The sequence below is a fragment of the Chelon labrosus genome, assembly GCF_963514085.1.
Source record: "Chelon labrosus genome assembly, chromosome: 2".
NCBI lineage: Eukaryota > Metazoa > Chordata > Actinopteri > Mugiliformes > Mugilidae > Chelon > Chelon labrosus.
The window spans coordinates 12,446,499-12,461,428 of record NC_140338.1 but is presented as its reverse complement, the minus strand read 5'-3'; the positions used below and the strand labels follow the sequence as shown (position 1 = coordinate 12,461,428).

Sequence of the window (14,930 nt, the reverse complement as noted above, 5' to 3'; positions counted from 1 at the left end):
GTTCAAATATGTTCATTTGTAATTACTGCAAATCTTTACTAAAGCATTTTCTGATTTAAACTCACATACTTGAGTTGTTATTTCTGTATTCTGTGAGCTCTGCTTTCTCATTCATTTAAACAACATACAGCAAACACCCATGAAAAGAAAACTGGGAAGATAATTCATGCCTCAAGTTTATTTCTGCGGCCCCTCCGCCTCTATCTGCACCAGACCAGTATTCTGGGACATAATTTTAAAACAGAAAATACATAAATACATGTTCACCATTATTAAGTATTTTCCAAAAAAGTGCACAACATTTTAGTCTAAGACTGACATGAAAAAAAAAAAAAAAAAAAGTTTGTTAAAACAAGTATGTGTGTCCTGCATAACATGGATACCATGACTAATAATAAGGCGAGAGAAAATCATCCAACTATTACACTCTGGCATGAACTACATCAGCTGGTTTAATGTATCAATGTGGTTTACAAATACTAAAACGTACTTATAACATACAGGTTTCTTTGGTTGAGTTTTGAAATCGACTATACTACTTTCATACTCGCACAAAAATAAGTGTATAAAGGATTATTTTTCTGATTCACCACAGTGACACCAATGTTAATGTCCCATGTTGAAAACGGGTCCTTCAGTGATATCCCCGACCATTTTCCTGTTTATGTCCTTTCCTTCCTCTGAGGTGTGCGCGTCAGTCTCATTCGGGTGTGAATGAGACATTGATGGTGTCACTGATTTGAGTGGAAAGTTGTGTGCGCTACAGTTTCTCGGCTGAGCTTCAGTCATACCTGGACCGCCGAGAGTCAGGCCTGTTGCCTCGAAGGAGATTTGACGGGTCTGAAAAGAAGGGCTGGTACTCAGGATGATTGTGCAGCTGCTCTCTCAGTGGAAACTTTGTGGGAACCTTGAGCCTGAGGAGCGTAACCCAAACATTAAAACACATCTGCATAATTTTGCAACTTGACAAACAGAAACATATTGAAAAACTACAGCCATGTTTAAGTCAACATACTGACAAACCACATGGACATTATGCCGGACAAACCTACCTTATGCTTCTTCTTTCTTCTGTTCTTTTTTTTGTTCTTTCCTTTCTTCCCAAAGACAAGCTCCGTTCTGCTTTCAGCTTTTTTTTCACTTTCTGAAATGCAAAAATAAAACAACAGATTGCTTCCCTAGAGGTCGACATTTAACTGAATGTCAATGTATGTGTACTGTAAGCTGGGCAGTAAACAGCGTACCTGAAGGGACGCTGATTTGAATACTGTCCGCCTGTTGTCCTCCATCCTCTTGGTATGGACTCAGGCACAGGAAGAGAGTTTTCAGAACTGAGTTTGCAGTGGATCCTAGAAAATGAACAAAGGCATTAACAAGCTGCAATAAGACGTTTTGCCACTCATCCAAGTGTCTTCTTCAGTTCTAAGAGACTGGTTAAAACTCCCAACTCCCCACTAGTCTTTTAGAACTGAAGAAGCTACTTGAAATGAAACCCATGAGAAAGAAACCCAACAGGTTTTTGGATATACCATGACCTAGATGACTGAGAACACATGCAGCATGTCCTTACCACTGAGGGATGACGTGTCTGGAAGCCGCGGCACCGTCTGGGCTGTACATGAATTTGGACGAGAAGAATCTGGACTGGTGGACGTCTCACTGAGAGAATCAGACACGAGGCTACCGACTGGATTCACCAGCTGCTCAGTGGGTTGAGTTACAGTTTTGCTCTCAGGACTGGGGGAGAATTTAGGAGACGCTCGTGTGATATTAGCTCTGGCCCGACACAGGAGAGGCGACTCTATATTAGAAGCTCTTTGCTCGGAGTCCGATGAATGAAAAGCATTATTAATCGACTGCTGTCCACTTGGAGGAGTCCTGGAATGATCCGTTTGAGATTGCAGGCGTGGGAGCGAAGCGATAGGAGGAGTTGCAAAAAGGCTGAGGAAGGACGAGGCAGAGGTTTTGTCAGGTTCAGCTGCAGCTTTAACATGTTTATCTTCCCTTGTGCAAGTGGCAGACTGTGGAATAAAACCTTGCGGACAAGCTGGGACTGTCACAGAACCTGTTGTTGGTGTCAAACTGTCATTAATGGGACTTGCAAAAAGGCTTTTAAAAGGTATTTTCTGAATCTTCTTACGTGCAACAGAGAACTCATGCCTGCTGCTTTCTTGTGTCATTTTAGCAGAATGATGCTGCTGAGTGCCAACTTTGCGGTCAGATTGCGCATTTTTGGAAAGCTCTGTGAGTTCTTTTGCTTCAGAATGATGAACGGCAGAGTTTGCACAGCCCCTTGTCTTAATGGAGTTAGCGACATGTTCAACAGGAACAACAGCTCTACATTTAGACTTAGTGGGACCTAAAGGGGCAGAAGAGGGCTTTATTGAAGACTGTGATTCAAATGTCTGACTAGGGAAACATGAGTTCAGTTGAGTAGGTTGTTTGGGAGCACGCGTCTGGTTCCTACAGTTTACGGACTGAGTCAAATCTGTAGGCAGGTACATGCTTTGTTTCATATCTTCAGTGTTTCTGGAGGATGCTTCAGCAGAGTATGACAACTCATGAGAAGGTTTTTGAACGGTTTTCAGGGGCACTGACATATCTCTACATCTTTTACTCTGATCAGGAAAGACCTTTGAAATCAGGCCAGTGTGCACTTGGAGGGCTGACAGGCTACTGAACTTTTTTTCCTGGCATTTGTTTGCTTCATCTCTGGTATTTGGCAAGAATGTCTCATGTCGGTGTTCTGAACTTTGCACAGGATCATGATGAGTTCTTGGGGAATAGGATACAGTTTTTACAGCTAGAGGGGCAGGTCTATGGCCAAAGGTGGAACTTTCCACTGATTTAAAAGACCTGAGCACAGCATCGACAGAGTAAGGAGCTTCGCTTTGGTTTGCAGAACCCGAAGTGGCCTCAGAAACGGTCTGTGGCACAGAGAGGGATGTAGATTCTTGACTTCCGGGAGGTGCAAATAAACTAGGGAACGGTCTGAAGAGCTGAGGTCCAAGCACGGCTTCTACTGAATAACAAACTGTCTCCTTGAGGTTGCAGTTGGCTGATGCAGGGCTGTGAGGTTGGGCAGTATCTGATGCATCTGGTCGAGCAGCTTCATCCGTGTTACCGGACGGTTCTTCTGCCTCAAGCGACAAGGTCTCCTTCTCAGCGCTGTTGTAAAAGTTAGTCCTGAGAAGTAAAAATATGACGCGATGGATTAATTATAATCATTCCTATGCAAGAAAGAAAGAAGAAAGAAAGGTAACCTTTTTATGTAGATACCTGAGTGGCTGTATCAATATATCAGGGGTGCTATCTGCTTCTACAGCTTCCGATTCATCTGTGTTTTCGGGCTGACCACACGCCTCCTGTTCAGCTTTTTTTGCAATTTCAATGAGGTCATTTTCCCGTTTTAACGCCTGCAGTGAGAGGATGTCACCCATACACATGTATTTCAGCACATAGCAAAACATGCACATTATTTTTAGAGCATTTTTTATGGTTGGACTTTTGGATACACACCTCATCCAATAGTTTTTCGGTGACGTCGTTAAGCGGCTCATGAGAAAATCTGCAACCTTCTCCCTGAGAACACTTTCCCCTTCTGTGGAAGAACTTACAAGGAAAAGACTGTGCAGCTTAGTAAAGGAAATATTAGATGTCAAAAAGCTTTAGTTTATAACAATCAGAAGACTCCTCTAATCAACTATTGATGCCAGAAACAAAGGATATTGTGCATGTATGGGCAGCTCTCCCCTTTTGTGCAGAATCCTTGGACATAGAATTTGCATATTTCTTTGATGAGATTGTTGTAACTCTGAATGTGCTCCAGTTGACAGTCGCCCTCCTGCGTGAGAGAAAGGGAAGAAAGTCATGGGATGTTGCAGAGAAGAAAGAGCTGTGAACAAGTGGCAAAACGTCTTCAAGAAACCCTACAAGTCCAGTTGCCCTTGTTTTCAGCTTGTTTTTTCGATAAACCCTGACTTGGATGACTGAGAACCTTCACAGACAAAGAGAGTTGTGGTGTAACTTGCCTTGATGCACCGTCCCCAAAGGAAATGTCGGCAAAGTAACCGTCCGTCCACCAACAAAGCATTCTGGTCCTTGAACTCCTCAGTCATGAACCTTGTGGGTTTCCCTTGAACGCTCTAAGAGGAGATTTAAGATCAGTATATTTTCAAGAAAGTTTTGTCCCATTACCTCAATTCTTTGGCCAATTTCACTATTTCAATTACGTCTTTCTGTCTTTATATCCAGAGTATAGATTTTACAGACAGACAGACGTGAAATGTGTGAGAGAGAGGGGGATGTCAAGCATTAGAAATACGAAATATCTGATGCCTTTTAGATTGAATTAGTTCAACAGCAGATAACCTGCAGGTTATCAATGGTGGATGTTTATGCTCACATGTACAATCAAGGCTTACTTACCCGTTTGGCATTTTCGTATTTACCGCCTCTTCCACCTTTGCTTAGCATCGGTCCTCCATCTCCTCTGGGACGTCTCCCTCTATCATTCCACTGACGCTGATTGTTCTGTCCCTTTATTTTCCTTTCCTGTTGTTGTTGTTGGTGGTGGTTGTTCCCATTAAAGTTCTTTTTAGTTTTATGATTCTGTCCTTTGAAGCATTTGCTTTTGAGGGCAGCTTTATTGTTGTGATTATTGATGACTTCATTGGTGTTGCCAGCAAGTGCACGTTCCCCTTCCGTGCTCCGCATATGGTAATGTACTGTCTTAGTGGTATCACCTTTGAAGGTATCGTAGGGAGTGTTACCCTGACCTTGGTAACAATGCTTCTGTAAAAAAAATATAGATTAAAATGTCAATTAATTGTATTTGGCTGCTAATATTGTTATATTTCTGATATTGTCAAGCTAGTCAGTACATTTAAATTGTGAAGACAACACAAAACACGACATAAAACGTTATTTTAAGCTGCACTGCCTATGTTGACATGAACAATATTTCTTTAATCTGATTGAAATCATTCTGATCAGAGATTCCAAATAAAGATAAAATGATCTGATCAGATACGTATAATTACATGCCTTTAAACAAATTAATTCAATAGAAGAAGATGACCAAGATGTTTCCACGTTTTCATTGTTGCTGTCCACAAGGATTCCAGCTTTGTCCATCTTTACAAACATTTGTTTAAACATCTATTTTGCTACCTCCATGTTTCTGTCTCTGTCCCATGAAACTGGTCACCTGATGTTTAAGTGGGACCAACACGCTTAGAGAGATTACGGTTATGAGGACATCAGATTTTTCCACTGAACAAATCATCAAAGGTTTACACCACTCCTCTTAATCTGATTGAAAATGACTTCATATCAGGTCTGTCTGTTCAGATTAAGGTGGTTACACGAGGCATTTTATTGTGATTATTAGTGGAACAATAGAGTCAATGTAAACCCAGGAACTCACTTGCATGTAGATCTAACCGAAAATATGTGGTGGTGTACAAAATTGACAGAATACATCCAGTTTGTATAAATTGTTGAACCTGGTTTACAGACAGGGGCTCATTTAGCTTTTGTCTGCAGTTTGTGGTTATACTAAGACATGTTTCTAATGTTTTGTTGAATACACTTGTCTCTATTAAAAAAACGTAATATTTCTTTTACAGTCTTTAAATCAATTGTCCTTTGTGTATATTAGGAGACTTTTTTATTATCTGATCTTTATTAAAATGTGTATTTTTTACATATGTGATTTGCCTCATTTAAAATATTTTTATTTACAAAGCAAAGTTCATCTCACCTTCTGGTAAGAGCCCGTCTGCTCACCACCAGTTTTCCTCTTCCTGCCTCTGCCTCTTGAACCATTCCCAGACCCGTTCCTAGAAAACAAATTAAAAACAATCATGATCAAATACGCCATAAAAACACAAATGCTCATGTGGCTATTAGCAAGCTATAGTTATGTACCGGTGCGTCCAGTTTGGTTGATCAGGATTCTTCATATCCTCACTGACAGCAGGTAGTCTCGTGAACAGGTTGGCGAAATTCATTTTTTAAACGTATTTCTATCCTGTCTAAAGCACACTGTCACGATACATAAATATACAAAAACAAAACTTAGAACAGCCGTCTGCACGGCGATGCTAACGGTATGCTAGCTAACAAACGCCGCTTCGCGCAGAAAGACTGAACATTGTTTTTTTTGTCATTATTCTCGATTAATACCAGTTTTTCAAAGTAAATATTATATTCCACTTTGACTAATCCAGTGAACCATGGCTCACATGTCTTCGTTACGTTAGGTTAGCCAGCTACATCACTTCCGTATTTGAGACATACGTCACTTCTCTGGACTCTACCAAATACAGATAAAAGGGGTGAAACACTTGTTGCCACCAACTGGTAAGGTTTGTACTTGTTTTTTCTTAGCATGTGTGGTGATGAAAATAAAGGCTGCTGTACACGATAGATAATTAAATAAGTTTAGATATATTTTAAATCCCTTAGCACACCCTGCATACCTCTTTTAAACAATTTCTTACCCCCGTCTTTGTGTGATGCAACTTCTCGGTTGATATGACAACCAACAGAAAATCTAATGGATTTAATATTTCTTGAATTGCACCACGAGAACAACCCTATCTGCTAAAGTTAAATATTTAATTTTTACAATATCCACTGGGAACTGTCAATACTCTGCTGTTAAACTACTATTAATTTACTGCTGACTCACGTTACACATTTTAGTTGATGTACTTTTTGTGTTAAACAATTTGCATTAGCATTAGTACTAGCATTAGCATTAATATTAAACTACCTCCAGCTAAATGTGGGTAAAACCAAGGAACAGGCAGTGGATTTCTGCAGGTACAAACACCGGTGCACATCTAGGTAATGGACATAGTGGATTCTTATAAGTACCTGGGTGAACTAGGGCTAGGTCTCTTTATAAGAAAGTCCAGAGCAGACTCTACATGCTAAAGACTATAAGATCCTTCGGAGGGCAGCGAGCACTCCTGAGGTCCTTCGATGACTCTGTGGTGGCACCAGCCATCTGCTATGGAGAAGTCTGCTGGAGCAGCAGCATCTCAGCAGAAGACAAATGGAGACTAAACAGACTGATGAAGAAGGCTGGCTCTGTTCTGGGCTGCAGTCTTGAGCCTGTGGACAGATGAGTCCTTGAAATGACAAACTAGAAATTTGGGTGCTTTGAAAGTGTTCTTAAGTACAATACTTGAAATGTACCAAGTTTTGTCTGATGGATTCTGTCTCAGTTCGTCTTTTCTGTTTTGCTCTGCTCCCACAGTGAACGCTACAGGACTATTTTCATACCCTACTCTATCCAACTGTACAACAACTCACCTTTCTGCAACAGATAATTCAATTCAATTCAATTCAATTTTATTTATATAGCGTCAATAACAATACAAATCGTCTCAAGACGCTTTACAAAAACCCGGCCTGACACACACAGCAGTAAACATTCTACATAGTAACTCCATGTTATTAATGCTATTAGTTATAATGTGCACATTAAGATAAGAAAAACCTTTATTTGTCCCACAATGGAGAAAATGTAGTTTGCAACAGCATGCAGAAATGACAGAGATATAATAAATAATAAATAGATATATTCCACATATTAGGAGTGCTCGTTGTGGAGCCTAACAGCAGCAGGAAGGAAAGACCTTCTGTATCTTTCCTTCACACATCGAGGGTGAAGCAGTCTGTCACTGAAGCTGCTCCTCAGTCCTGTCAGGTCACCATGCAGGGGGTGGGACTCATTGTCCAGCAAGGAGGACAGTTTAGCCAGAACTCTCCTGTCACCCACCTCCCTCACTGAGTCCAAGGGGCAGCCCAGGACAGAGCTGGACTTCCTGATGATCTTATCCAGCTTCTTCCTCTCCCTCTCTGTGATGCCACTGCTCCAGCAGACCACTCCATACAAGATGGCTGATGCCACTACAGAGTCATAGAAGGTCTTCAGGAGTGCCCCTTTCACGCCAAAAGACCTCAGTCGCCTCAGAAGGTAGAGCCTGCTCTGTCCCTTCTTGTAGAGTGCATCAGTGTGGTGAGACCAGTCCAATTTGGTGTTTTAGGTGAACACCCAGGTACTTATAAGAGTCCACTTGCTCAATGTCCATTCCCTGGATGTTCACTAGATTTTTACTTATATTTTAATTGTATTTTATTTTGATCTTATTTTATTTTTGTTTTATTTTATCTTTCCTTTCACTTCCAGTTTCTTCTGTGGATGATTAAAGTCGGTCTAAGTCTAAGTTGCTCAGTGCTATTGTGAATGTGCAATGCAACACTGGAAAGGACAAATTAGACTATAAATAATAAAATAAGGCCTTAAATGTCACATGACTGTCTAGAATTACATGGAATTTATAAAGAGATTTAGGCAACCATTGATAAACGCTGCTGCTGTAAAATCTCCTGATGCCTGTGATGCCTGCTCCTCTTTGGCGCAACCACAAGGGAGCAGCAGAGCACTTCCTGAATATGCCAGTTAGGTCTTGTGCATTAAAATGTCTGGATCAACACAGTGTAACATCAATTCACTGTTATCCAGCACTTTAGGAAAATACCTGAAAGCTCAAGTTTCATCGTGTGCATGTGAAATTTGTATTTAATTCCAAATCTGATCGGAAACACATTTGCATCGTCCTGGGAGCAAAAGATTCACGGTGAAAAATTGGGCTAATATTGTTTCTGTTAGTGACAGAGAATGAGGAGACAGTGCACTTGATTGGTTGTCTGCTAATGCACAGATGGATTTGTTTTCCATCAGGGTTAATCTAACTATACATCCAATAAGGTAGAACTCAGAGGTGTGTGTGTGTGTGTGAACAACCAAGAGAAAAAGAGTTCACAGAGAGTGTGGGAGTGATTGAGTGTGGGACGGAGGCATGGAGGCCGATTAGAGAACATATGAAATAGAGTTATGAAGAGCGGTTTAGGGCCGTAGAGCAGATAGGCAGATGTGATTGAATGTTCAGCTCGGGGGGTGGGGGGGAGGCAGCAAGTGTCACAGGTGGAATTTGTTGTCACGGTGACTTAGGGCGTTGTTGCCGTGGAGATGCCGATGAAAGACGGCAGTCTGGTAAACTGCATTTCTGGGCTGGAGCGTGACCAACAGCATGCAGACCAACGTGCCCCGGGGACAGAGCTGATTATGTGCAGGGTCACCACCAAGCTTTAATGTGCACTTTGTGTGTTTATACACACACACACACACACACACACACACACTGGGTTTAAGTATGTGCATGTCAGTGTGTGTTTGAATGCACTTATGTGTAAGTACAAAGCAGGCTGTCTCCAGTGTGTGATGATGTATTGAGTGATCAGGAAATGGACAGCAGCTTAGCACCAAGGTGGTGGTCCCTGCGCTACCTGCGCTGCAACCCAGAGGAACTTTTAACACCTCACTTACCACTATATCTCATTACTACAACACACAAGCGGCCCTAAATGCAGTTAGGGCCCCTCCGAGGTCCGTTTGTGTCCGTGTAAGCCTGAGCACGCGTAGGAACGCACCTGGATCTTGTTATACAGTTCAGAAGACGGGCACGGTAGCTACACATTTTAATTTCCCTCAGTGTCACTGCCCCAAAGAACTCATTACACCCAAGAATAAAGCATGCACTCAAAATAGCTAAGACAGTCTAACTCATTCCTCTTGTTCACCTCTTTTCTTTTTTTCCCCCCCACCTCTAGCCGTGTCCTGTGTGTTCCCTGAAGAGGGCAGTGTGGGCGACGCTTGTTTTCTAAGTCAGTCCAATTTACAGGTGCATTCCATGCGCCCCGTTTTCAAGATGATTAGAACCAGTTTCTCCACATGCCATAAAAGAAACACCTCGCATATTTAATATAAACAGGATTTAGCCGGCATTAGTAGGCTTTTATTGTTCACACTAGCAGTTAAAGTGGCTCGGCATGTTTGCTGTGTATGAGCCCGCTCTCCTCGCCCCGTTGTGCCCTAGAACCGACTGTGACGCATGTTTCCCATATTTTTCTTTCTCTCGTTCCTTGCCGTCCCGCATTCGAGGTGTCTCGCTGAGTTTACTGCACCATAAGTGAAAGTGGTTTGCCTGAAAACTTTCTGCAGTTGCGTGTGTGACCATTTAGATTTTATTTAACTGTCCTGTGGTGTGTACAGACCAGTGGGGATTATGTTTAATTAGATGGGGCTGGATCAGATTGGGTGTTTCTGGCATCAGTCTCCTGTATAATCTTTGACGGGGTACAGAGCAGCACCACCGCCACTTTAAGTAGCGCTCTTCAAATGGGATTTCCAAAAATCATATATATATATAAAACCTACTTTGAAAGTCTTGGCATTGTTTTTATGAACACATATGAAAGGGAGAGGAGAATGAATGCAAAGAAAATAAGTATGGAAATGATTACCTGGGTGTTTTCTTGAGTGTGCGTTTCCTTGCGTGCGTCCGTGCACGTACGGTGTATACGCACGCGTGCTGGGGATTTGTATTATGGTTGGAGCGTGGCCATTGTGATTATTACAGAAATGCAGAAGTATTCTGGTCCCGACAGAATCCAGCGTGAACCCTCACTTCAGCTTCCCATGTCCAAACATTAAGCCACGCTCGCTGTTGAGCAAGTGAATGCTTCAAGACATCTGTTTAGAATTCCTGGTGTTAAATGAGAGATAGTGTTCACCGTATGACATGGTTATGTTTATTTGTGGTTAAGCCTTTCCCTGCATTCCTTTCTAAAGGTCCGACGATACTTTCCACCTAATGGGTAAATCCTGCAGTTTGGGAGCGTTGGAAACTGCAAAATCGGATTAATAGGCAGGAAAAGGTAAATATGAAAGAGGAAGGAAGGAAGGAAGGTCTGAAAATGTTAAAAAAAAAAAAAAGGTGTTTAATTTGAGCCGGAGCGTGTGTAGATATGCATGCAGCGACCTGGAGCGCTCCTCTTGCTGTGCAGGGACGCGCAACAAGGGGCCGCCGATTAGAAGAAGTCTTTCATAACTTCTGCTCTGTCCCACTGGTTTCAGCTGACCCCCATCACTCTCCCTCTCCGCCTGAGCTGTCTGTCTTTTGTGCATCTGGGCAGGTCTTTAGGTAAGACGGGACTCAGTGAGACGTGTGTTGTTCTGGAGGTAAAAGGTAAAAAAAAAAAAGCAGCTCGAGGGGCTTATGCAGCACAGGAGCACTATGCAGGATTACCATTAATTCCGCACACAATGAGGCACTTGACTTTGAAGACAAATTCTCACGCACGCACACGGCCACATAAACTAATTTTAGCAGGCCGAAGGTGCACCCGGGAGGGTGGGGGGGCTGGAAGGTGGAGGGTCATTTTAAGTGGAGGTGCACAGGGCCAGACCTTGCCCCAGGGAGGATGGAGGAGGGAGGCGAGGGAGGCACCAGAGGAAACAGGCAAACTAAAAACACATGCAAGGTCAAGTGTCCTCCTTCATCTAGAATCTAATGGAAAGAACCACAGCGCTGTCAGACTTATCAGTCGGGATTTTTCTGTTTATCTACCTAACTGTGAATAAAAGCTCTGGGTCTCTTGTTAACAGTTAAGAATAACCTCAGAAATGTTTATTTTTTTCCAACCAATGTTCGGCATCAGACCAGAATATCAAGTGTTTGTTTTTCTCCAGTTTTTATCCCTATGAAGGAATTCAGGCTCGTTGGTCCTAAAATTAAGATGTTTATTTTTGTTTTTTTGTATTTGCAAGGCATCTAGTGCTTTTGAAAGGTCCTGCAAATCCCCTCGATTTTTTTAAACCGCATCTACAGTATTGATTTATCCAGAGAAACCTGACAAATATGATGAATATGTGAACTGTGCCTTCATTTGTTTTGGGGGATCGGTAGATACATTCAGTAAGAAGCTGGAGATCCATCTCTTCAGCTCATATTTAATTTCAATTTCTCTACACAAACAGTAGAATGACTTTCCTCTTTTTGCTTTCTTATATCAAAATTTGTGATATATTACTTAACCGGTTGATTCCCTGTGCCTATTTATCTCTATTTTGTGAATGCACAGTGGAAAATAAATCTTTACCGGGAGAGTAGTCAGGTTATGAACCAAATATAATGAATTCTCGCCCCTTGTGTGTATCCATCTAACCGCCGTGATGTTATGTACAGCCGTGCTATGTACTGAACTCTCCTGTGTGGAGGGAAAAGTCAGATAGGCTGTACTTGATAGACTGTACTTGAGAGGTCTGAGAGGGCTCCATGCTTATCTCTGCGCTGAGTGTCAGCATAAGAGCAGGTTTCGTTGTGCGGCAAGGAGGAAAGATGGAAACACCGCCTCCAGTGTGATATTTACATTGATAGTGAAATGAAATAGTTATTTGATATTTGAAAATATAATTTCTCACAGACTACCCGTAAATCCAGACAGCTGTCTGTGCGGTGTATGTAATGCGGTTATGAATCTGCTGCGCGTCCGACTCGTGTTTCTGATAAGAGCCGTGACTTGGTGATAAGAAGCAATACCAGACAGCAGTGGGGCTGTCTGTCTCTCTCTGTGTCCACTTGCTTGTATGCATATCAGCCTGCCTACCTGGCTTTAGCCAGACAAAGGGAGGGTTGGGAACTTATTAACACAACTCATCGCCTTTGTGTTTGCAGAAGTTGCCATTAAAAGTGACTGCAAGCGGCACTATCTGATAAAACACTCATTACAGTGATTGCACATTGTTTAAATGTAATGATTATGCACGCCCCATGAGGGAAATTTATCAAGATTTGTGTTCATTTGTTGAAGATGTTTTTTTTGGGGTTTTTTTTGCCACAAATACCAGTCTTCTTTAGGAATTAATAATGCTAGTCAAATTCTTCACGCAGAGATGGAAAGAGGAGTAACGGTGACTCAGTCATACATGTCATCTGAGCACCGTGGAGCTGAATTAGTTTAAAGCGAAATGGCTCCGACTGGACGAAGGACTATCCAGTTGCGTGCGGAGGTATTTTTTCTCTGTATCGATTGAAACAGGCCCCATAACTAAATCAAGTGTCGTATTACCGAATTCAAATTCTGAATTGAGCCTGGCTACGGCAGGCCACTTTCACTGAGTGAGTAGATCATGAGCTCTTACACATGATACGTTAAAAACCAGACGCACGTCCCCGCTATATGCAACCTCTGTTATCTCTTGCATGGGCTCCCTCGCGCCGTTTGATCCGGTTAGTGGCACCGGCATCAAATCAAGTGCCCGTAGGAGGTACAACGCAGGAATCTAATTTAGCTTACAGTAAAAGTCAATGACATCAGCAGTTAGCCAGATATTAGAGATGCAGACAAAGCAGCAGTATGACGATTAGGGAATGAGAATGTGTGAGCTTACCGGACCCCGCCAATATTCGAGAAATAAATTAAATGAAAATCCTGTTAGGTAGGTTTATTAGGCCCTGACTAGCTCAGATTAGTAATAAACATTCCTATTGGTATTTATCCCAGACAGGATGATCGGGCTTTGAAGCTCCAGCTGTATTTCTCTTCATCGATTTGTCTCTTTAATGAAGGTTTAGAATTCACTGAAGTCCGATAATGCAGTATCTTATCCCGTATTACGTCCTTTACTGTTGTTTCTGTGCTCTCTCGTCAAGTTTTGCCACTCTAAGCCCCAAATGCAGCGACAAGGAGCCGTGCACTGAAAGAAAATATAACATGTTACATTATTATATTAGCTTCAGACAGCTAGCACAATGTCAGCACTGAAGATACATGACAAACAAGCAACAAAAAACATCTATCCAGCAAACAGTGTAATATATGAAAGATGCTTTTTACAGATAAACTGCAGCTGCTGTAGAACCGCGTGGTTGCTACCAGCAACAGATGTTTAAATGAACTCAAACGTCTGTGGCAGAACAGATTCATCACGTACCGGTGTCGTGAGCAGTTAAACACCTAACCTGTGCCTGTGCTGATGGTGTTCCTGTGTGTGTGTGTGTGTGTGTGTGTGTGTGTGCACTTCGAGTGTCGTGCTCCGGTATCTCGCCGCAGACCCAGATGGTCCTGTCAAGATGCCCACAATGCACCGCAGCAAGCCAGAGACACCTTGTGTGCTGACGCAGCGCCCACCTCCGACCTAGCACGGATACATAAAAATAAATAAATAATCCACGTTGTCCCACAGAGACGTTGAGCGCGCACACACACACATAGATCATTTTTTAAAAGTCAGTCTTGATGTGTGTTAATGTCAAGCTAATGGGCGTCTATGGTGATATATGCTGCAGAAGAGAGGAGGGTCGAGACAGAGACAGAGGCAGTTTAAGAGTTGTCTTCATACATCATCTGCCCTTCAAATAACTCTTCTACTCTCACACACACACACTTGTACACACATGTGACAGGCAGTAAATATAAGCACTGTAAAATATCAGACTTTGCATATGTATTATTGCCCCGTCTTATATAATGCTTGTGCGCCTGTACAGTATGTGCTCCGTCTCCGAGGTGTCGTTCTTCAAAAGGGGGGAGTTTCCACATCAACTCTTCTCCTTGCTGCTCTCTCACTGATGCCCGTTTGTCTCTGGTGTCTTTAGTGGAAACTCACCCACGCTCCCATGTCTCAGTTATATTCCTTTCTGTTAGACGTATTAGAAAGGACCCTGACCCCCACCCCACCTCTCCCTCTGCGTCTCTGCGTCTCAGTAATAGGACGAGGTTTATAAGGCTCGGCAGGCCTGGCTAATCTAACCCACATGCCAACAGTGCAGTGCCCATTCTCTCTCCTCGGCTAATGAAGCTAACGCAGACGCTGAAATCTACGCTAGCGTGTGTGGGAACGCCAGACCTGGCAAAAGAAAACTTTTCGGCCCGGGCCAACAATGAGACACCGCAGGGAGGGAAAGTAGGAGAGTTCAGTTCCTCACTTTAAATCAGTTATGATTTGCACACGCCCTCTCACACACATGCACACACACACACGGACATAAGCTCATCCATGCACAGAT

The 14,930-nt window shown here is 42.6% G+C and overlaps 1 protein-coding gene across 1 annotated transcript; it reads right to left on the bottom strand.

Moving 5' to 3' along the window:
• Positions 1-65: 65 nt before the first annotated feature.
• Positions 66-6,569, bottom strand: LOC311497556 (uncharacterized protein). The gene is made up of 11 exons (XM_084557870.1): positions 5,932-6,569; positions 5,765-5,843; positions 4,429-4,794; positions 4,032-4,145; positions 3,730-3,844; positions 3,520-3,629; positions 3,280-3,416; positions 1,571-3,186; positions 1,245-1,349; positions 1,053-1,144; positions 66-914 (listed from the first exon to the last, which is right to left on the bottom strand). The coding sequence occupies exons 1-11, from the start codon at positions 6,012-6,014 to the stop codon at positions 861-863; spliced, it is 2,871 nt and encodes a 956-aa protein (XP_084413996.1). The 5' UTR covers positions 6,015-6,569; the 3' UTR covers positions 66-860.
• Between the last annotated feature and the right edge of the window lie 8,361 nt (positions 6,570-14,930).